At 36.7% G+C, this 24176-nt stretch overlaps 2 protein-coding genes across 2 annotated transcripts; one reads left to right on the top strand and one right to left on the bottom strand.

Moving 5' to 3' along the window:
• The first annotated feature begins 171 nt into the window (after nt 1-171).
• On the top strand, nt 172-10671 carry LOC107822365 (uncharacterized). Its single transcript, XM_075232478.1, has 4 exons — nt 172-578; nt 1085-1721; nt 4446-4573; nt 9924-10671. Exons 1-4 carry the CDS (start codon nt 447-449, stop codon nt 10371-10373), a joined length of 1347 nt encoding a protein of 448 aa, XP_075088579.1. The 5' UTR covers nt 172-446; the 3' UTR covers nt 10374-10671.
• A 3033-nt stretch (nt 10672-13704) lies between these two features.
• LOC107772099 (leucine-rich repeat receptor-like protein kinase PXC2) lies at nt 13705-17785 on the bottom strand. Its single transcript, XM_016591586.2, has 2 exons — nt 15772-17785; nt 13705-15585 (listed from the first exon to the last, which is right to left on the bottom strand). The coding sequence occupies exons 1-2, from the start codon at nt 17265-17267 to the stop codon at nt 14139-14141; spliced, it is 2943 nt and encodes a 980-aa protein (XP_016447072.1). The 5' UTR covers nt 17268-17785; the 3' UTR covers nt 13705-14138.
• Nucleotides 17786-24176: the final 6391 nt, after the last annotated feature.

Genomic DNA, 24176 nt, shown 5'->3' with positions numbered 1-24176 from the left:
AATAATATTTATGTAATTTAAAAAAAAAAGCTATGCACAAATCCAGCATACAGTCAAATTATATACACATAGGTAATACTCCTTATACTAGAAAATGAAATGCAACTAAACACAATATAAAATATAATGAACAAAATGACCCCTAAAATATACAAAATTTAAATTCGACTCCATGATAAATTCTAAATTATTTGAATCTCTGCAACACCGATATTGGGATATAGATGCGACAGGCACAAGTCAAAACGACGAAAAGGCCCTCGAAATTCTCTAGAATTTCATATTCCTCATCCTACAAACCCTAGATAGGATCTCAACGCGCGATCGATTTCGCTAGCACTTCGATCGTATTCCACTGCGTGATTATCAAATTATTGTCAATTTTTGGTGAAAAATGACAGCTTTATAAGATTTGATCCGACCGAAGTTCGAATTATAGCTGTGGAATGGGCAGAAGTAGAGTATTAGCGGTAATTTTCACATTACTAATCGTTTCAGCAACTTCAAACGCAACATTATTCAATTCCAGGAAGTTAGTTGATTTGGCTCCTACACAAAGCAACAATTCATCTGAACAGGTAAAGTTCCTCTCTTTGCATTTTAATGTATGTCTTTGTGAATTTGTGATATAGATACATCTATATGTGCTGTAAATCGGTTTTTTATATAGAACTATTAGCTAACAATGAATTGTTTAGATTTACGCTTAGTGAATTGGTGATGTAGATACATCTACATGTGCTATAATTTGTTTGTTTTGATGGAAATATTAGCTAAGAAATGACCTTTCTGGATATATATGCTCAGAGGCGGATCTAGGAATTGAACTTTATGGGTTCGAGTTCGAAAATCTATCATTGGCCATTTGATTAACTGTGTTCGAAATCTGTTAGTTGTACTAATTTAGTGAATTTTTAACACGTATAAGAATCTGAGCTAAAACTACTTGGTTCAAATGAACCTGTATCTATTACCATACATCCTTCCCTGTATATGTTAGTGAATAGATGATATAGATACATCTATGTGTATTATAGTTTGTTTTTTTCGATGGAATTATTAGCTAAGAATGATTTTTATCTAGATTTCAGCTTCAAATACTCCAGTTGAGGGTGAAAAGGAAGTTAACGCCAGCAAAGTTAGTGATAAGAAACCTGAAATTGGAAAAGAGAAGCCTGAAAATCCTGAAGGAAGTAATGATCCACCAAAACCTCCGCCGGAGGAACTGAATTCAACTAAAGTCAATGATGGGAGCTCAGTAACTGAAAAACAAAAGCCTAAAGATCCTCAGGTAAGAAACGATGCACCTAAAGATTCAGTGGACCAGAATTCAACTACGGTCAATGATGGGAGTCCGATAGCTGAAAGCGAACAGCCTAAAGATGCTCAAGGAAGCAATGATCCATCAAAACTCGACCCAAAGGAACCAAATTCCACTGTAGTGGATGGTGAGAGCTCTAAAGGTGAAAAAGAGAAGCCTAAGGATCCTCAGCCTCAGGGAAGCACTGACTCACATAAATTGGATCAGGATCGCCCTAAAAGTGATAACAACACGGCTGCTGAAAGCCCTCCACCTGCTGAGAAGAAGGAGACTGAAGAAAAGAAGAACCAAGATGATAAAATAAACTCGGAAGTGAACACTAACGAAAGCTGTCAGGGGGCTACTAAAATGTGCAGGGTTGAACAAACACTGATTGCCTGCATTCAAACTCCCCAGAATGGTAAACCTTTTCGCTCATCAGATCACATGTTTCACTGAATTGGAAATTTGATTGAACTGTTGTGGTGCTGGCAAACCTACCAAGATGTAATGGATTGACAACTGATTACTAACTTTAATATGTTGTAACCTGAAGAATTTAGACTTTAGAGCCTGACAATTTTGCTAATAGAGATATAAGAAGAGCTAGAGTGACATCATATGGATCACCATTATCTAATATTTCAGTAGGGCAGTATTAGAAGCTTGCAACTAACATTGTCCATTGGAGTTGGGTGGTACTTGCTGTAGTTTATTCCCATCAAAAAGGATTCCTCCTATATGTTTGCAATTTTTTGATTTCTTTGTGAAAGACTTTTTTCCGAGAAAAAACGAAATTACATGAAATGTTAGTATTAGGCAATTCATTATCAAGGAAAATGTTAATATTAGGCAGTTAAATGTAGCATTTTATCTAGGATTATTTATTGGAATAACTTAAATGTGACCATTATGGTTCATGAGATCTTAAGATATTGTTCTAATACCTTAAATTTTGAATTCTTGCTGCCTGACTAGGACCATGCTCCCTCATCCTAACCCAGAAGGTTGGTGGTTTTTTTTTTTTGGGGGGGTGGGGGAGGGGGGTGTAAGTAAGAGAAAAAGATCCAAGAGAAAAATGGGAACAAGGGGCAAACATGTGGGCAGTCCGAATATGGATCAGTTGATCTTCATATCTCTGTTTAGATGTCTTCATGAAGAATCGTAGGTCTCCAAGTTCTTTTCAAATAATCGGGCATGTCAAAGTGTTAAAATTATCTAAAAGCTAGTTGTCTAATAATAGTTGTCGAGATCGTCGAGAGAGTTCTTGGTTCTCGGCAATACTTCTTAAGTATGCCAGCATATATGCTTCTATATTGATCACTTGCCATCCAAAAAAAAGAATAATTTTGGTAGAGAAGCACTTGTGATTGGACTGTTGCTTGAGATGTGAATACATGAGCAGATGTAAATGCTGTATTTAATAGGGGTAGGGTAGGAGAAAAGGATTAGTTTGAAACACTTCCCATATAGCATGCCTATGTTCTGTATTGGTGTGGTCTGGAAAAACTTTTTGTCATCTTTTCCTAAGTTGCTCGGACTCTTCATTTTTGGTGTTGCACCCGTGTCGACACGACATGGGTGTGGGATCCGTACTGGATTTGGTCAACCAATTTTGGGTACTTTGACCAAAATCAACGGAGAAATTCGGAACAAATACAATGACTTCTGAAATCAAACTAAAAGCTAGGGTGAAATTGAAGAAAATGGAATACCTTGTATATAGAAATTACTATGTCAGTCCTTTTCCTTTTGTCTCCTTCCCGCATTATCCCCTTGATCAATATTTTCTCCTTCTCGGAATACATTGTAAGTTTTTCACATAGTGTCTCATAATGTAGACATATTTTTATAACTCTATTTTTAGATGTTTATATTATTTTTAGCAGAATCCCCGCACCCGTATCCGTACCTGGATCCGTACCCCCGAATCTTAAAATTTAAATAATGAAGGATCTGACCTCTAGATCCGCACCTGTATCGAACACCCGCACCCGAGTCCGAGCAACTTAGATCCTTTCAAAGGCTTATTATGAGCACTTCATTCTTACTGCTATAATCTTTATGGTATTTATGATGGTGGTTATTGTTGCCACTTGTTTATAATGGAACTTACATCATCTAAACCAAGTTGTATATAAAGGTGCAAAACATCTAGGTAATGATGTCGAAGACTCGAGCTATCGCCCTCGGCTTAGAATATCCATAACCACTCACCTAATGTCATGTTTGTTTCTGCTTAATGGGGATTTTTTAATCTGAATCGGTCAAATCTCAGCCTATTAAGTGCACTTGTTTTTTTTCTCTTAACCACGTATTGTTCTGGATAAATCTAGTTCATTAAGATCTTGTACATAGAAAATCATCAAAGATGTTCACTTAATATTCCCTGCAAAGGTGACCTTTTACTACCACTTTGTTCAGTACTATAGCACAACCACCGCCACCAGCTTACCGCACAACCACCATCACCTAGCACCATTACCATCTTCTCCACTGATGACCGCCACCAGCCACCACCGCACAAATTATCCTGAAATAAGTTGTTGAATATGATCAAATGTCAATTATTATGGTCCCTATCAGAACGTTTGATGAAGTTCGTGAGACATGTTTGTTTGAGTTGTTCATTTCTCCAAGAATGTGCTCTTCTTTGTCTCCTACCTTCTGTAACTTGGTTATAGGCGATAAAGAACAAGGTTTTACCTTAACAGATTTTGGCCCCGCGTTCATCATAAAAATTTATTTCCTCTAATTGCTTTTATACTGGAAAAGTGAGCCTGAAGACATAAATGCATGGGTGAGCAGAGAGAAAGGAACAAGTAATATATCATCAAGAACTTGTAGTTTTTCATCGTACTCTTTGCATCTTCTTGATGCCCTTTAATGAATCTAATTTACTTCATCAAAAAAAGAACTTGTAGTTTTTCATTGCTTTTTGCATTAGACTATATAATTGGTGTCTCTTGTTTTTGTTGCTACCTTGCCATCATAGAGGCACAGACTCTCTTTCTCTCTCTTGTTGTGTAATCATCCTTTCAGCTCTCCCCTCGCTGACCTAGCTAGTAAGCTTTATATTAGTCTTGTCATAGTAAGTGAAAAATATCTTTGATGTCTGATAGCTTTACTTTCTATGATTTAACAGGATCTGCTGGATTGTTCCTTGTGGTGCAAAATGAAGGGGAAAAAAGAGTGAAAGTAAATATCAATATCCAACCTCCTCTGGACAGTTCTCTACAAGCTATTAAACTACCAAAACATCAGTCAGAAAAGGTATGCAGTCTCTTGATGTACTTGCTATTGACTCACCCCCCTCCCCCCCAACCAAAATTCTTTTTTCTAAATTAGCAAGACATCTGGGAGTCGATAGAGAAGAATTAACTTGGGCATTTTGCATGAATTTGAACTTCTCCTGCTACATGAACAAAGTGACAAGTGTTTCTTAACTACATGGGAAGTGATGGCAAAAACAACCTTCAGGGAATAATCTGTGTGAGATGCTTGTTTACTTACCTCATAAAATTATATCTGGAGTGAAATTGCGGCCAAATTTTTGGTTGTCCCGTGAATGAATGTGCTATGGTTAACTTATGTGAGGCAGAAAAACTTCAAATCATGTTGAATTATTTTAGCTCCAATTGTTTCTTATTCAATTCTTTTTAAGCAGCTCAAATGAATCATGTGGGAATTCCTGTCACAGTTTTTACTTACAGTTAGTTTTTTGCGCTCTTTATCCAGCTTTACCAGTGGAATACAAGGAATGTGTCACGACCCCAAAATCCACTATAGGTCGTGATGGCGCCTAACGTCGCCGTCAGGCAAGCCAACAGTGATTGATCAACTTAATTACTCACTTTTATTACTTTTGAAATCATAATTTCTATTAATTAAATAGTATAAAATAGAATTTACAGGGTAAAATGATGATATTTACGTGAACTACAATAATGAACAACCAGTAAGAACTCCCAAAACACGGTGTCACAAGTGCATGAGCATCTACTAAGGAGTACAATACAAATACAACATCCGTCTGGAATACAAGTTAGACAGGAGAATATAAATAACTCTGATGGAGACTATGTATGCTACGGATCGTAACATAGAATGCAACTCACCGTAAAGTCCCCGCAATAGCCGCGCCTCTGCACCCAGAGGACCACCGGAAACATATATATACCTGCACAATAAGTGCAGCAAGTGTAGCATGAGCACGTAAATCAACGCGTACCAAGTATCTAGCCTAACCTCAGAGAAGTAGTGACGAGGGGTCGACATTGACACTTACTAGTGGTCCAATAAAACATATACAATAGAAGTAAACAAATGTGAGGCAGAGTAAATAAACAAAATAAACAAGTATAAATACGTGGTACAATCCTCCTCTCAACAATAAACTTAAGCTCTCAATTAGCAGTTACCTCATCTACCGGAGTGTATATACAATGGACCTCACCAGATAGGTCGTCATAAGTCAAATCAGGAAAACTCACAGATACTCTGGCTTCTTGTCAAATATTACGCACGATTCCATAAGAGTATTTTATAGAAATGCCGAGGCGTACGACCCGATCCCATCATACTGTGAGCACTGCTGAGGGTCGAACGACACGAACAATAGGTGCATCTACTATACTGCCGAGGCGAACCGCCCGCTCCCATGAGAGTGGTACATAATCCTGCCGAGGCAAACGACCCGATCCCATTAGAATAAGAAGTTTTAACGGGTCATTGACCCCACTCACGAATAAACGTGTGAATTATGAATTTTTAAGGAAAACCTTTCGATGAAAACGCATAGCGCGGGAGAAATTCGTAAGAGGAGCACAATTATTCCGCGGCTAATCATGAAGCTCGCCAAATCTCTACTTTAGCAAGTCTATCACTCCACGCAAGTCTAGTCTCAAGTCGTAACGTAAAATAAAGGAATTTAATAGGCAAGGGACAACTCAAACAGTACAGTTGTAGCATGGCGGGAACCTAAGTCTACCCGGACAGAACATGAATCTAGCTACGTATGGACTTTCGTCACCTTGTGCGTACGTAGCCCCCGCAACAAGTAGCACATATCAAATACATCACCTAGGGGTAGTTTCCCCCTCACAGAGTTAGACAGGAGACTTACCTCGCTCTAAAGTTCCATAACAGGCTCCAAAACCTCTCTAACGCCTCAAATCGATGCCCGTCGATCCAAAACTAGTCAAACAATGTGCAAACCAATAAAGATATACTCTAATACCTATAATTAATCAATTTATAATAATTCCCACCTCTGCTCGAAAAGTCTATAAAGTCAACCCTCGGGCCCACGCGCCCGAATTCCAAAAGTTTTTGAAGATAAACTTTACCCATAACATTACGAACTCAAATATATGATTTATTTCAAATTCCATGACTAATTTCGTGGTTGAAATCCAAAAATACCAAATTCTAGGTTTTCTACCAAAATCTCACAATTTCTACCAATTTTCATGTTAAAATCCTTATAGAATCCATGTATTTAACTTACAATATGTAGGAATAACTTACCTTGCCATAGATTGAAAATCTCCCCTTGAAGCTCTCCAAAAATCGCCCAAACCAAGAGAGAAATGAGTGAAATGAGCAAAATCCCGATTTTTAAACAATCTGCCCAGTCGATTTTCCGCACCTGCGGAAGCTACCTCGCAGATGCGGCTTCCCCTAAGGTGCCAGCTTTTTCCGCTTCTGCGGACATTCAATCGCAAATGCGCATCCGCTTCTGCGGAAATCCCCCGCATTTGCGGACTCCCCAGCTCGAGCAGCACTCCGCACCTGCGCGCCCATGACCGCACCTGCGGCTCCGCAGGTGCGCTACCACACCTCGCCATTCCAAACCACTTCCGCTTCTGCGCTCCTCCGCCCGCATCTGCGAGCCCGCAGATGCGGTAAATTCATCGCACCTGCGAATCCAACCAGCCTCAATCCCAACCGCTTGGCCGCTTCTGCGGTCTCACACCTGCGGTCATAACCTCGCAGGTGCGATCACACCAGAAGCCTTAAGCTTCAGCAATTCCTCCGAGTCCAAACTCGATCCATTTCCAATCCGATTCGCACCCGAGGCCCCCGGGACCCAGTCCAAACATACCGACACATCCCAAAACACGATACGGAATTAGTCGAAGCCTCAAATCACGTCAAACAACATCGAAATTACGAATCGACGGCCAAAACCTTTCATTCAACTTTCCAACCTTCAAACTTCGCCGAACGCGTCCGAATTGCACTTAAACATCCCGGAATGACGCCAAACTTTACGTGCAAGTCACAAATCACGATACGAACCTATTCCAAGGCTCGGAACTCCAAACGGACATCGATTACACCAAAATTCATTTCAAATCGAACTTAAGAAATTCTTAAACTTCCAAAATGCCAACCTTCCATAATAAGCGCCGAAATGCTTCTGGTCCACCCGATACTCAACCTGAATATACGCCCAAGTATGAAATCATCATACGAACCTATTGGAACCTTCAAATCCCGATTCCGAGGTCGTTTACTCACAAGTCAAACCTTAGTCAATTCTTCCAACTTAAAGCTTCCGAAATTAGAATTTTCCTTCCGAATCAACTCCGAACTTCCCGAAATTAAATTCAGACCACGCGTACAAGTCATAAAACATGAAGTGAAGCTACTCAAGCCCTCAAACCGCCAAACGACGCGCTAGAGCTCAAAACGACCGGTCGGGTCGTTACAGAATGTTAGGTAGAATGCCCAATTATTCTTTACTCTCTGTTTTCGTAATATTCTAGTTAGATCATTTTGGTGAGGTCCCTTACCATAACTGAACAGCTCCGGAAGGATCAGTCTTTTCTTAGGATTTACATTACGTACTGCACAAATACCTTTTCCTTTCGCAGCCCATCATGATCATGGTGATATTACAAAACGGGGGGGGGGGCCCCCCCCCCAAGTTGGAAGAACAGTTGTAGTTCAAGTGTAGGAATGAGATTTTAAGAGTTACTTTTCTCATGTAACAGATTGGTACACTTGAGCCTTGTTAACAGCTCTGTGCATCTTTGCTAAAAATCAAATGTATTTGAGATACTAGTTGGTTTACAAGTGAAGATTTATATTGCTGGAGTTCCAGGGCTGTAAAGTTGGGCTACAAGGCCTGTATGAATGGGATGAGGCCCACAAAGCAAAATGAAAAGTGGATTATTAGAGGATGATAAGTAGCTTAGGATAGTATAGATTAGGGTTTCTTGTCTTCTAGGTGTCAAAGGGATTTTGATATCTGAGAAAAATGACTATGATACTCAAGAAAATTCTTGTGTATGTGGTGTAACTGGAAATAGGGAGGTTTGAGTTTGACAAAAGCTGGATAAATAGGAGAATAAAGATAATACAGTTTTAGGAACAACTCATTTTTGATAAGGAGTTTTAAGCATTATTCTTAGTGTCTTACGGGCATCAAACTTCAGGTTGAGTGGCATCGCATAGTTCAGGTGACAGAACAGTGGCTGAAGGGTTTTTTGTTTACTCAGCTTTGTCATAAATTGGTACATTGAAGAAATATTTGCAAACTTTCTTTTAAACAAAAGAAAGGAAAGAGATGCTGTGAAACTTGAAGTGCATATCTTTATTGTAGGATTCAGAAGCCAACTTGAAATAGGTAAACCCGAAATAATAATTCTTTTTTTTTAATCAGGAAGGAAATGGTTGAACCCGAAATGATAATTCTTTCCACTGAAAACGAATAATCTTATTTCTTTGACCTGAAATATGCTGGCTCATTTGCAGAAACTGCCAGTTGTCTGTCATATAAACTTGATCTTAGCCACAAGGCCGGTAAAGGTATTGTCTGCCATCTAAACTGATTTTGTGCACAAACTAAGACAGATTATGATCTAGTTTGTTTTTTTGAGAATGGTAACAACGATTATGATCTAGTTTACAACGTCCTATACAATAAAGTGCATCTGCATTTGAGCAAGCTTCTGAAGTAAAAGTTTCCTCCGTGATATCCCCCAAGTTGTATGAGGTGTTCCGCAATCTAGCCATAAAGAGAGCCTGTGCTACGCACTTGATTATGAATTTACTTGAATGTTGTATAAGAACTTCTGGTGTTCTGGTTCAGTGTTAAGAGCGCAGCGTGATGCGTTGATGAGGCGCACGCCACAGTTTGAAGTTCGCGACAGAAAAAAGCTTGGTATTTAAGTGGAGAAGGATAAAGGGACGGGACCATTATCCACTGCGTTTCGAATTGTGTACCCACTGTCGAGGATTTCTCGATTATCCCAAAAAAAAGAACTATGGTGGTAACTAAAATAAAATAAGGAGATTGTATAATTTGAAATTACAGACACTAGTTATAACTACTTCTATATATCAGTGCATTTTGCGTTGAAATGAAGTTCTAAAATCTCAGAAGTTTCCACTTTGTCTAAAAATGATCTCACACAAATTCGCTATGCACCTTTTGTACTTGTAATTTCTACCAAACACTTACAAATTGTTACTTTTGCTCCAGCCATGGTGGCTGACGTCCTATGTGTACTGTGTTCTTAATTAAGCAACTTTGTGCGAGTACAAGTTTGCTTATTCCATATGTTATGCTATGCTGGAGGTCCGTTCTAATATTATAAATCTGCTATGATAGATCGATATCTCATCAATCATGGGCAAAGGTTCTGAAATAGTGCTGAATGCTGGAGATGGTAGTTGCAGGCTTCAATTGGACCGCCGTGTATCTATGGATATTCTGCAGCAGGTTTCTCTTTATTCTAAGCGCGTGACCCCTGTCTATGGTGCATACTTCCTTTTTGTTGTAACCCTACTTTTTGGTGGGACATGGGCTTGCTGCAAGCTAAGGAAGAAGAAACATCAAGATGGAGTTCCATATCAGGAATTAGAGATGGGAGTACCAGAATCTGCCTCAGCTACAAATATTGTTGCAGCAGATGGTTGGGATCAGGATTGGGATGACGATTGGGATGAGGAGAATGCAGTGAAGTCACCAGGTGGACATACTTATGGGAATATCTCTGCTAATGGCCTCACGTCTAGGTCTTCTAAAAAAGATGGATGGGAAAATGACTGGGATGATTAGTAATAGAATATCCAAGAGAAAGAATGTTTTTTTTATTGTTACAGGAGGTACATACACCACGGAAGAGCTAAACAACGTTTAAAGACCTTTTTGTAATTTAAATCTTCACTTTTTATTTTTGTTTTTACCAATTTGGATATTCTTTCTTTTAGCACATTCTTTTGACAGAAGGTTTTGGTTCTAGATACTACAATATGTTGTTACATATGTGTTTTCATTGTTGAAACGAGTTTTGTACACGATTTGGAATGATCCTTTAATTGAAGTGCAATATAGCAAATTATACCTACTTGCTCAATTTCTTCTTGAGATTTAAACCCTAATGTGGTTCAACTGCTTGTTGCGTTCGTCGTTTTGGAAGTTTACACTGATAGAAGTCTTGTGGACTAGCTTCTCTTTGATTGATCCTTGAAAGCCTAGGATTTAGCATTAAAGAAGATTTTTTTCTTTTACTATAACTGCTGTTTATAATTTGAGGAACAAATTTAGAATAGATTGCGACCTTTAGACTTTGAGGATGAACGGAGAAAAGGTAATAGGAGGTTATCAATCAATCTACCAAAAAGAGCACTTGCCTTGGAACCTAAAGGCTGAAAATGTTCCACTATCTTATCATATTGTTTTTGGACACTCTCTTAAGTGAGTCCTTTTTTAATTGGCGTGACATCAAATCCTAGATAGCTGAATTGTGAAAGTTCCCATCTGTTTTCTAGTACTCATGCTGCTGAGTTTGTTTTTCTAAGTGAAAAAAGATTAGTGTATATGTTTTCTTCTTTCAGGTTGACTTGGTAAAAAATCTTTTACTGAAAATGTACATAGTTAGCCATAGATTCATACACCAACTTTGTAAAGTTTGGATTGCAGACGAGTCGTTTGACTGAGAGTCTGATACCCCCCACCCCTTATGTGCGATGGTGTGGGTATAACTAATTCCGGGATTAGTTATCTCGGAATTGTAGTATTTTTTTTATTCTCATGGGAGGGTGGAATAACTAATAATTAATCATGGGATAACTTGTTTCCCAACCAAACGACCCTTAAGAGTTTAATAATACCAGGTATTCCCTCCGTTTCAATTTAGATGAGGTAGTTTGACTAAACACGAAATTTAAGAAAAAAAGAAGACTTTTGAAACTTATGGTCTTAAAAGCTTTAGGGGTAAAATCTTTGTGGGGCCATAACATGTGTGTGGTTATAAAAGCTTCTCATTAAGGGTAAAATGAGTAAAATGAAGAGTTTAAAGTTGGATTATTTCCAAATTTAGAAATGTGTCATTTATTTTGGATGTGGGCAAAGTTACCCGTTACATATGCTGGTAGAAAGTAGTAGGTACTCGGTGAAAGTTGAGTTGAAAATCGGAGTCTTACATTACAATCTTCTTTCTAGCAAGTGGAGTAACACTTGTAACTGGGGTGAAGTACACGAATAGTTTACAAAGTAGAAGTTCTTGAATTTTTGTCATCGTTTACCTATGGCACTCTTCTAAGTTTTTGGTTTTGGTTGTAAAAGTTGTCAAAACACTTACTTCCCTTTTACTTTTGTATAGGGTACGTTGGCCAAGTCTTCACTTTATTCCATGAAGTGAATAAACAGATTGAAGGTTATAGAAGCTTTGTCCCCACTCGTGAAAAACCTTTAGTAAAGCAAAGAGAGCACTAGCAGATTAGTGAAAGTTTAACATGGAATCCATCATTGTGTCCTGATAAAGTGAAAAGCCAAAAGAGAAAGAATTGAAAGAAAATTCTTCTTGTTCTATACACTTGGTTCGCTGTCCAAGATACCCTTTTTTTTTCTTTTTCTTTTTCTCGCATGTATTTTTTATTTATTTTATAATCGTACCTTGATTAATTCAATAATATATTTGCTGCCTCCCATCAGAGGCGGATCCAGAATTTAAATTTTATGGTTTAAATTCTAAGGTTTTTAGCATTGAACTTATTATATTTTTAAAGTTAAAATGGTTCATATACTATATATCGCAATTTCAGTGATGTTTCATACATAAATTTATGTTCCACATCAAAAGTTATGGGTTCAATTATATAGTTGTACATCCTCCCATCAACACATGTATCGAATTGCTTTATCCACTAAAGTTTGGACAAATATAAAGAAATCAACTAATAATAAAAAGTTGAAACACTAGGAAATTTAATCATCTCTGTTGTCGTAAGCGAGTCCCCCTGATCATGGAGGGTCTGATGATAGTATTTAGAAATGTATTACTTACACCATAATCGATCCAAGATTAAGTTGGACGTGAATTATGAATAGACGAATTGAATGCTGGTAGGCTCTGCTATAATGGTTAATGATGGCTATTTCTTGATTAGGCATAATGCTTAAACTAAGACCAAGTATGGCAGGACAAGTGCTTCAATAATCATTTGAACTTGCACAAATAATATTGTTTGTCGGACTTGTAGAGCAAGAAACATCAATTTTGCTTTAGGATTTTGCATCTTTTATATTTATCAACCAAGTATATTGTTGCGTTTAAATTTCACTTTTGCATAAATATATAAAGCTCTTTATTGTTAAAACTGGGCCATTTTCATGCACATGGGACAAGTAGAGTTAAGGTCCCCCCCATATTGCAGTAAATCATTAGGTCCTCGTCTAGTCTTTAATTCATTGTAGTAAAGACTTGACATCGAAGCATTAATTATTTCACCAACTTCGATCTCTCTTACTATATACAACAAGTGTGGTAGACTAGTGAATGCATTCTTTCGGTACCTTTTCTGATTATTCAAAAAAAGGGATAAGACCCACCCCACCTATAAATTATTACCCTCGAAAAAAGTTGCATGTTCAAAATTAATACACGAAAACATTTTCTAGTTTCGAAATATAAAATAATAGTTCTATAAATAATGTACAGTAAACTCTTGAAAACCACAAAGTGGATAATTATTTGGCACTGGAGGTGAGTTGGGGATGTGTTAACAGAATGATGTTAATGGGAATTTAAAATTTAATATACACATTTAAAAAATAATTTAACCTATATATACAATATAATTTTCTATATACACAATATAATTTTTTTACGAATGACCACCCTTCACTGTATGTGGCTACGCCACTGATGATGTGGTATACTTTTTTTTTATAACTGAAATCTACCGAGGCCATTAGAGCATAGTTCAAAACTCCGCATAGAATAAGCCGCCCCTTTACCTTTCTCCATTTAAATATTAGGCTTTTGTTTGCGGCAAAGTTCGAACCAGTAATACACACCTAACTCACATATCACACGTTGTGCTCTACCCCTCTACCAATAAACAAAAGCCGCTGGGGCAGTATGCTTAATTTGTGTAAAAAGAAATTCAAGAACTGCCACTGAATGGTGGCCTACTTTGATGTTTTCATTTCATCACAAATCCATGTGGGGGCTTAAAAAGGCTTCTGCTACAAAAATACAAAGGATGTATTTTTCAGCTTTGTATGGACAACAACATCAAACAAGCACAAACAATTCAGAGACAGAAGTTGGATGTCTCAATACTACATAAAGACAATGCCAGTCTATCAAAATCTAACAAAGGTCCCCAAACTGGAGCTGGTGAAGAGGAATCCAGTTATTTAAATAACACCACATAAAAGATTTAACAAATAAGATAGATATTTGGATATGGTAAATAACAACAGGATAGTGACCTTCTCCAAATGTATTTCCTGTCTTCTAAGAAACTAACTGAATTCCTGTTCACCACAAAACTCATTCTCTATAATCTTGTTTTCCACAAACACCTTATAATATTACTCTATCTCCTCTGGACTTTCTGATGGACATCGGATTAACTCCAAAATTTTGATCACTTCTTCCATATCTGGTCGATTTGATGGAACTTGAGATGCACATATTAAACCAAGTTTCACAACTGGAATTGCCTCTTCGACGGGGAAGTTACCTTGGAGCCGTTGGTCAATGCACTCTTCTATCCTGCCTTCTTCCAATGCCCCCCGCACCATGTCACATAATACAACCACATCATCTTCCATGTACTCTACGGGTCTTTTCCCTGTCACCACCTCAAGAATCAAGATACCAAATCCATAGACATCACATTTCTCAGTTATCTTTACTGTTTGGCATGCAAATTCAGGAGCCATGTATCCAAGTGCACTCTGAATCTTGCTGCTCAAGATGTAACGATCCAAGACGGGTAATAAACGAGCCAAGCCAAAATCTCCAACTTTGGCATTGGCAGAAGCATCGTCTATGAGGACATTGGTTGACTTCATATTGTAGTGAATAATGCTCAGCTGGTGCAGATAGGCTAAGCCCTTGGCCGTATCAAGAATAATGTTGAATCTTTGCTGCCAAGAGAGACTGCTTTTAGAGCTTTCCTCATGGAGTAATTTGTACAAGCTTCCACCAGATACATACTCATTAATCAGGAGCTGAAGAGGAGGAGTCCAATAATAACCTTCAAGTGCCACTAGGTTCTGGTGTCTGATGCTTCCGAGACTTTTCATTTCACTCTCAAAATCTTCTTGTGACTTGATCAAACTTGTAATGTTGAGCTTCTTGATAGCAACAGAACGTCCATCTCCGAGTTCTGTCTTGTAAACGGCTCCGAAACCACCACGTCCAAGTTCGTTACCCTTGTTGAGCAGTGCTTGAGTTCCAGCAACAAAATCTGCATCACCAGAGAACATAACAAGTTTGCCGAGGTTGGCTTCTGTACCATGTGAATGGCTATAGTCATCGCCACCAGATAAGGTGAAAGTTGCAGCAGAGAGTGCCATAGAAGAGCGCACGTGTAGATTGAGAATACTGACAACCACTACTCCAAGAGCTATGAAAACTGCCGCTCCAATGGCAATGAGAGATGATATACTGAGCATGATTCTCTTACGACCAAGCGAATTAACAGAACCATGACTCGAGTCAGATGAATTGGGGTTCAGTACAAGAGGCTTGGGATGGACCGCAGGGCAAGAGTGGTTGAGAACAGAACCACAAAGGGATGGATTACCCACAACAGATGAGGGAGAAATGGTGTTGAAAAAGCCACCTACTGGAAGTTCACCTTTGAGATGGTTGTGGGATACATTAAATGTGACAAGGTGGGAAAGGTTGGTTAGTTCTTTAGGCAAGCTCCCAGAAATTTGGTTAAAAGAGAAATCCACTACCTCGAGAATGGTTAACTTAGCAATCTCTGGAGGGATAGGGCCAGTGAGGTTGTTGTGTGACAGGTCCCTACATAATCAAAAATACACAACAGGTGACTCTTAGAATCAAACAGCCATAACAATTGCAAACAACATGAAAGAAGAAAACATGATCGAAAAAGCTAAAAACAACCTTACTTGATGTAACAGTAGGTAAGAATACAAAAAGGCACACATTTAAGAGAATATGAGATGGAAGTGGATAGAAACTTACAATGAAGTTAGAGCGGAGCAATTTGCTATATCCGCAGGAATTGTACCACTCAGATGATTTTCTCTCAACTTCAGTTCCAGCAATGAAACAGCACTCCCAATTTCATGGGGAATGCTTCCATTAAGTTGATTGTGACTTAAATCAAGAACTCGGGTTGCATTTAGTTTACCTACAGCTTCTGGGATAATACCTGTCAAAAAGTTCCGGGAAATATTCATGACCTGCAAGCTAATGATGTTCCAAATGGCAGACGGTATTTCACCAGATAATGCATTGGAGGACAAATCCAAAACTTGAAGGCTTTGATAGGAAGCAGCTATGGACATTGGCGGATAGTCTATACTTCCGGTAAACCTATTCCCGGAAAGGGAAATGCTCTTTAGTCCCAATGTGAAGGCCCAAGAAGGAAGATTACCAGTCAAGAAGTTGTGCCCAATGTCCAAGATTACAAGGTTAATGCACTTCATCAAGGACCGAGGCAAGCTTCCAACAAGCAGATTATTCGACAAATTCAGTTGCATTAGCAATGGAAGATCTCCCATAGAGCTTGGTATCCTACCAGAAAGATTATTTGCAGAAAGATCCAAAACTTGCAGGCTTTTCATTTCAGCTATCCAATCTGGAATCTCCCCATTGAATGAATTTGATCTTAAATCCATAGTGGTACATAAACCAAGTCTTCTCATAGATTCAGGAAGGCCACCACTAAGCAAATTCTCACTGAGATCAATAGACTTAAGCTGCACACAGTTCCCAATATTTTCAGGCAGCCAACCAGTGAACTTGTTTTTCTGTAAAGTAATTGACCTCAAAGAATATAAACCCTCAATTGATTTAGGAATCTCACCCTCCAATAAATTATCAGAAACATCGAGGGATCGAAGAGAGCTCAGGGACCATAACCCTGAGGGCAATTGACCTGAAAGCCCGTTCGACGAAAAGTTAAACCTTTCTAGTGTTGAGCAAGAGGTTAAAGAATCAGGGATTTGGCCAGTGAGATTATTCTTGGCAAAGGAAACAGCTTGTAGAGACCCACATTGTCTAAAAAATTCATCAGGAATTGGCCCTGACAAACTGTTGTCACTCAAATCAATAACCCTCAAACTTGGTATTTGGGCAAGAATGGGATTAATATTGCCTGTAAAGTTATTCTTAGACAAAGATAAAACCCTCAAGAATTGTAACCTCAACAGGCTTCTCCCTATATGCCCAGAAAGAGAGAAATTGTCAAGCAGAATCTCAGAAACTCTATTGGAATAAGGATCACATTTTATACCAACCCAATTACAAGGAGTAGCATCATCTTCAGTCCAAGATGTAAGCTTTGATTTAGGGTCAGTGAATCCAGCTTTGAATACAATTAAACCCATTACATCATCATTAAATGCAGGGTCTAAACACTCCACAAGAAATGGAGTTAAGGATAAAACAGTTAATATATGCAGTAACATTCTCAAAACAAAATCTCTCCTTTTCTCCACCAACAACAAAAACATAAAACAAAAACAAAAGAACCAACAGTTGTGTTGTAATAAAATCAATAAATGAAAAGGGTATTAAGAGGAGATGTTAAAGAAATGACAAGAGGGTGTGAGGAAATGAAATGCAAATTGCATATGTAACAGAAAAGAAACAAAATCCAGCAAACTCAAAGCTTAAAGAAGATTCTTCACTGAAATAGGTAAAGATAAAAAAGAAACATTCTCACTGCTTGGAGATATAGAGGAAGAAAAAGGGTGCTTTGTTAAGTTGTAAATTCTGCTGCAAGAATGTGACACCTTCACCACAAAGCAAACAACTTTGAATTCAAGAACCACTAAAGAGAGAAACTTTTGGTGTTTTGGGTAGAAGGGGGATGACAGTTTTTAGAATAGAAGAAGAGGAGACTGATGGGGCAATTAAAGAGTTTGTCAGTCAGTAGTGTATGTGTGTGTGAGAGAGAGAGAGAAGCTCAGACTGGTTCCTTTATTTTTTTTTAAATTCTGCAGTTGCTGAGTACACTCTTTTATTTGATGTGTTGTATTGGGAGGAAGAGGGAATTAAAAGCTGGTGGATTCAATGATTTTGTTTAGTCAAATAAAGTATAAAGTGGTGGGGTTTTTTTGTGAGTTTTTAACCAAAATTATAGGAGTAAGTCCTTAATATTTCATCTAGAACTCCTTTATTTTTGCTAAAATGGAGCACATATAGTCTAGTTAACAGCAAACCCAAATAAAAGGCACAAAACTGACGGCTCTTTTCCACGTGCAATGCATGTGACAGTAGAACACATGAGCCTAATAGAGGTCGTTTTCTCCAAATAACCAATTCAGCGTACTTGTATGGCTGCAAAAGCAAAACTGCGTGGAAAACCCAGATGAAATTCTTCTCTGAACACAACGTGTAATGAAGGATTAGCATGACTCGTGACCTAATCAGTCCCAAAATGGGCAGAATTAAATTATACCATCAGTTCTTATCTTAAAGGAATTATTAACAACACTTTTCTCCTTTGTTGTTCTTGAAACTGTTTATAGGTTAGGAATCAAAAAAATTCTGCTCACCCCACAATAGCATAAATATGAGTAATTCAAAAGCCAAGCAAATTATAATATTTGAATTGGACAAAATTTTGATATGATTAGCCAGTTTATTTACTTGAACATGGAGCATTAACAGTTCCATATACAGTTTCAGTTTACATGACTAATTCCTATACAAGTTTCGAGCCGTCGGGGTTGAGTTTCTCTTTCATGCAGCGACGGAGTCACATGCACCCAAGGAATTCGTTGGAAAATTATACTGTTTAAGTCGATAATTTTTAAAAAAAAAATATACATATACTATATAATGACACCCCTTGACTTCTGATAAGTTTATTTCTTTATATTTTGATACGTCTTAATAAAAAATTTGCCCCGCCACTACTTTCATGACCTCAAGATAGAAAGTTGTAGCTTAGCAAGTAATTAGGGAACAAGGAAAAATGGTGTTTTAGGAAGACCACCTCTATTAGGCTCATGTTTTTACTGTCATGGGATGGAGCCGTTAGTTTTGTGCCTTTTTTTGGGCTTTGATGTTAACTAGCCTATATGTGCTCCATTTTAACAAAGATAAAGGACTATATGTGCTTAAGGTAAAGTATGAAGGACAAAATTAGATCTACTCATATACTTAAGGGATAATTTTAGTTTAAAACTTGAATAGAGAGTATAACGGCGAAAAAGCAGCAGTTGTCTGTGCTGCGTGGCCTTTATTATGCCCCGCTACTTTGCCAGTTTCTACTTGGTAAAATTCTTCTTCTTATTTACTTCACCAGTTCAGTTTTTAGTAACGGAAAAGGTCCAAAAATGCTATTATACTATGAAAAATAGAGCAATAATACCCCTCGTTAATAGTAGGGCTCAAAAATGCCATTGTTGTGATTGAGTTGGCCCAAAAATGCCACTCGGCACTAACAGACTCAGATTTGACTTAATTAAGCCTTTAGAATCTGATTTAAATTTTAAAAAATTACACCTATCATAATTAAACTCCCTTACCCTCTGTTTTCACATATCCCCTCCCCGCCCTACCTTTTTTTTTTACCAAACCCCATGTAATTAAAGACCCAAAGTCTCTACTTTTAATCACCCGTTCAAATCTCTTTCCCTTATCCCAATTGTGTCGGCTAGATTCCCGGTGACCCTAAAAACTTCTGTGACTTCTTCAATTCTGATTTAGTGTTAGAGCTTATTTTCTGATCATATTTCTCAATTTCTTTTCTGAATTATTGCTGGTGCATAAAATTACTGCTTGAGATTGGAACCACAAAAATAGAATAAAACTATTTGCCCAATTAACTTTTCACCCCTTCTTGTACTTGTCTATTTTTCCAATGCATCTATCAGTTATTTGTATTTACATCTATTGATTCGCTTGCCTTCAACAAATTAAGGCCAATTGTAAAGTTACTCTACCACGTACAAGAAAAACAAGAGGAATTTTTCAGCAAACAAGATAATTTTCATTCAACCAAGAAAATACCTTTACATTGCATTACATATCCAACATGAACCAATGGTAAGTCCTAAGATAACTAAATAATAGTCTACAATTTAGTTCATTTCATCATAAATGCTACCATGAACACACCAAAGCAACCCAACAACAAAAAAATGATGACCAACTAAAGGAAAATTTTTGTCCTCAACTTTGCTATTCTTCCAACATTAATAACAGCAACGTATAGTCTCATAATCAGCTTCCTTCTTCCTCGAAATATTCCTTCCAATTTGAAGAGTATCGTTTACTTTTTTAATTCAGAGAAGAAATGGAGAAATTGAGAAAGATGATCGAAAAATAATTGAAACAATCTGATATTTTCTTGTTTAATTCAGAGAAGAAATTGAGAAAGATGATCGGAAAATAAGCTCTAACATTAAATCAGAATTGAAGAAGCCACATAAGCTTTTAGGGTCACCGGAAACCTAGCCGACGCAATTGTGGTAAGGGAAAGAGATTTGAGCAGGTGATTGAAAATAAAGACTTTGGGTCCTTAATTACGTAGGATTTGGTAAAAAAAATGGTGGGGTGAGGAGGGGGATATGTGAAAACAGAGGGTAGGGGGATTTAATTATGATAGGTGTAAATATTTTTAAATTTAAATCAGATTTCAAAGGCTTAATTAAGTCAAATTTGAGTCCGTTAGTGCTGAGTGGTATTTTTGGGCCAATTCAATCACGACAATGGCATTTTTGAGCCCTACTATTAACGAGGAGTATTACTGCTCTATTTCCCATAGTATAATGGCATTTTGGACTTTTTCCGTTTTAGTAATAACTTTTTATCCAACGAGCTACCCACGTTGTTCTCTTGGTGGCTCGAACCTGCAATCTCAGAATTGGAGGTGAAAAGTATTTACCATTTGAGCAACTCTCTCTTGCCATCAGTTCGGCTTTAACTTTGCCGTTGGCATTTTTAGTTTCTTTTTTGTTTTTAGTTTTGCACCCGATGTCCGGCTTTAAAATACGATTAATTCAAATTCGCGCCGAAAATCCCATTTTGGAAGATAAAACCTCCTACCAAAAGCGATCTTTTTTCAGAGCTCTAACATGAGATCTAAAGAATACTTAGCACCCTACTATAATTTTTTTTCTTATTATATCAAAAAAAGTGGAAGAGTAACGAAAATAGAAGGGGCACAATGAAAATTTAACTTTCATTTATCGTGTGAAATATCTCACCATTACTACTAAACAATAAGAGCCGATTCGACCAAATAGCCAAAAACTGCGTATTTTGAAAAGTGCTTTTTGAAAAAGTACTTTTGCAAAATAACAGTTTGTATTTGGCCAATTCGTTTGAGTATTATTTTTTGCAAACTCATTGTGTTTGGCCAATCTTTTAAAAAAGTACTTTTAAATATCAAATTACGAAAAAGGACAGTAAAGGTTTCAATTTGCGATTAGTATTATTTAGAAAAAAATAAATTTAAACATTTATTAGAAAAGAATTCAATTAAAATGTAAAAAGTAAAGTAAAAATATAAATTAAAAATTCTAATTAATATAAAATATAGTTATTCTAAAGCAATAATATTGAGTGTTTAATATTACTTATTATTTACATGATAATTTAAATATGTCAAAATACATCATTCAATATAAATTTAAAATCTACTATTAGGAATAGGAGAAAGAGAATAAAAATATGATTAAAATAAAAAAGAGAATAAATGTATAATAGAAATAAAAAAAAGAAAAAATATTAAATTAATGAGGGATAATTTGAAAAATATAAATTTATTGTAAGGTTATTTTTGTTTTGAATAAATTAATATTCTGCTTATGCTTCTGCTTTTTTGAAGAAGCTAGGATTTGTAGCTTCTCTCTAGAAGCAGAAAAACTGCTTCTGCTGATGCTCAGAAGTACTTTTTTATTTTGGCAAAACACCTTAAATTTTTCAAAAAGTACTTTTTTAACCTCCCAAAAGCTTGGCCAAACAAGCTCTAAGTCTATTAAGTCTTGGAGCCTGACAATTTAGTCTTATGTGAGTTTTTTTATCCTATCATATTGTTTCAATGTAACTTTCTTTTGGTTGCTATATTTTTACTTTTAAGAAAGATGGATCTGTAAGGGAAAAGATAAATATATTATATATAATATAAATAAGAAGATAGTTTGATTTTCTTATTTGCATGTATTCTCTAATATATAAGAATCAAGCTTTTACCCTTCCATAAGCCATTAGTATTAGCCATAAGCCATTAGTATTAGCCATAAGCCATTAGTATTAGCTTCTTTATTTTCCTTTTCTTCTTTTAACTTTGTCCAAGTATATATATATAGTATGTTTGAAACCCGGATAGTTGAGAAAACTTATGGTAGATTAGTGACCAATCTAAGTAATCAAATTCACGAAATTTGTCAAAGATCTAAAGGGGTTTAGATTTTGATATTTTAATTAGTTGCTCTATCGAACCTGAGATTTTTTTTTCTCAAAACCTACTGGCTCCTTTTAACCACCCGGGGCGGAGTTGTAGGCATATAAATTTTATAGGAATTAAATTCGTAAAATAATTGGGACTTTATTTTAAATTCAAGATATATTAGATCAAATAAATTTATTGGGCTAATATAATTGGATTAATTATAAGTCAAATATATATGGATTAAATAAATAAGTCTTAATCCATTGGGCTAGCCCATTTAATTGGGCTAAAGCGATGAGCCCACTTCATTAAGCCCAAGATGTCATCTTCCTAGAGGCCCAGTTCGGTGCCACGCGTGAAATGACGTGGCACGCCAAGTCAAACGGAAGAGCCAATAGGATCGGGCCACATATCAAAATGACAAGGCATGCCAAGTCAAATTAAATGGCCAATGAAACTGCGCCACATGTACAAGTGACATGTTCTAGGCAATCAAATGCGCTTTTGTCACTCTTCAATTAATTGGTCTGAAAGAGTTTGTTCTCATCACAACTCTCTCCTCCCACAACTATAAATAAGGGTCTTCATAACCCAGAAAAGACACCAGAAGTTATAGTAAGAAGCAAGAAGCAAGAAAGAGCTCGTGGATCAAACGCTGCAAATTTCTCCACAAGTTTTAAGTTTCAAGTTTCAAGCAATCAAGTTCAAGTTCAAGCTCAAGAACGAAGAACAAATCAAGTTCAAGCTCAAGAACGAAGAACAAATCAAGTTCAAGTTCAAGCAATCAAGCTCAAGCTCAAGAACGAAGAACAAATCAAGATTCAAGGAGTACGAGTTCAAATCAAAGTTCGTGCTAGTTGAATTCAAGATCATCGTTCGTGACAACAAATATAGGTTCAAGATCAAGCTCAAATGCCCTTGAATTTATTTACTATTGAAAAGAAGAATGAGAGGATTCATAAATATTGTACACTCAAATATTTGAAATCAAATACTACGATTGTTGCAATATTTTTCAGTCTCGATTATTTTCCTGACGCAAATTTATTGTCTACAGGAGTAACAAGTCAATTTTGGCAGAATTCAGTAGCTTTATGCTAGATCTGTATTTATGTTTAAAGAATCACTTAATATATATTGTATTAATAAATTATTCAAAACCCAATAAGATATTTTTTACTAAAATTTAAAACCCATAAACTCAAAATGTTAGCTCCGCCTATATTAACCGCTGCTTCGGCGAGTTTACCAATATTCTTTTGTTAGTGCAAACACAGTTTACGGTCAAAGTGGAATCTTTGGCATTAGAGATCTCAAAATTGAAACTATTACTTGGTTACTATGAGGAATGAAGTCTGACATAACCTCTCTATAATATTTCGTAATCTCATTTTAGGTGCATACTTTTTTGATTTAGCCCTATTATCAAGAGGAAAGGTAAAAATATATGACTTTATATTTTAAGCAAATTAAACAATATTTTATTTAGTGATAGTCCTCAAGTTAGAATTGGACAAGTATTTAGATGGATAGAATATTAACAAGTGGCGAAATTAGAATTTTTACCGAGGATCTAAAATATAAATAAGTAACATACGAAGAAGTCAAAGGGATTTATCATCTACTATATATACATTCGAAATAGTTTTGAACTTAGAGATTCAGATTCCTAGTTCCGCCTCTAGTGTTAAGTACCATAAATTTGGTTGCAAAGTATTAGTCCTAATAATTCTTGCTTGTTTTGTGCTCCTGGCATCACGATCACTTTCATCTAGATGAGATCTTCATTTCATTTTTTTAGTTAATGATCGTCAATTAATCATACGTTTCTTTTATAAATAGGGTATGGATGTTACTTAATGTGTACATGAAGGTGCTAAAAAAAGAAAAAGAGAAGGAAAATTGTAAGTAGGTAATGGAATAGAATAGAGTGGTTGAAATTCTATAATATCTCATTGGAAAATGGATAGAATCAGCTCAAAAACGATAGAATAGCAATGAAAATCGAGAACTC

The sequence above is a fragment of the Nicotiana tabacum genome, chromosome 2, assembly GCF_000715075.1.
Source record: "Nicotiana tabacum cultivar K326 chromosome 2, ASM71507v2, whole genome shotgun sequence".
In the NCBI taxonomy this organism is placed as follows: domain Eukaryota; kingdom Viridiplantae; phylum Streptophyta; class Magnoliopsida; order Solanales; family Solanaceae; genus Nicotiana; species Nicotiana tabacum.
Note: the sequence above shows the minus strand (reverse complement) of the source record. Positions and strands in the feature narration are given on the sequence as shown.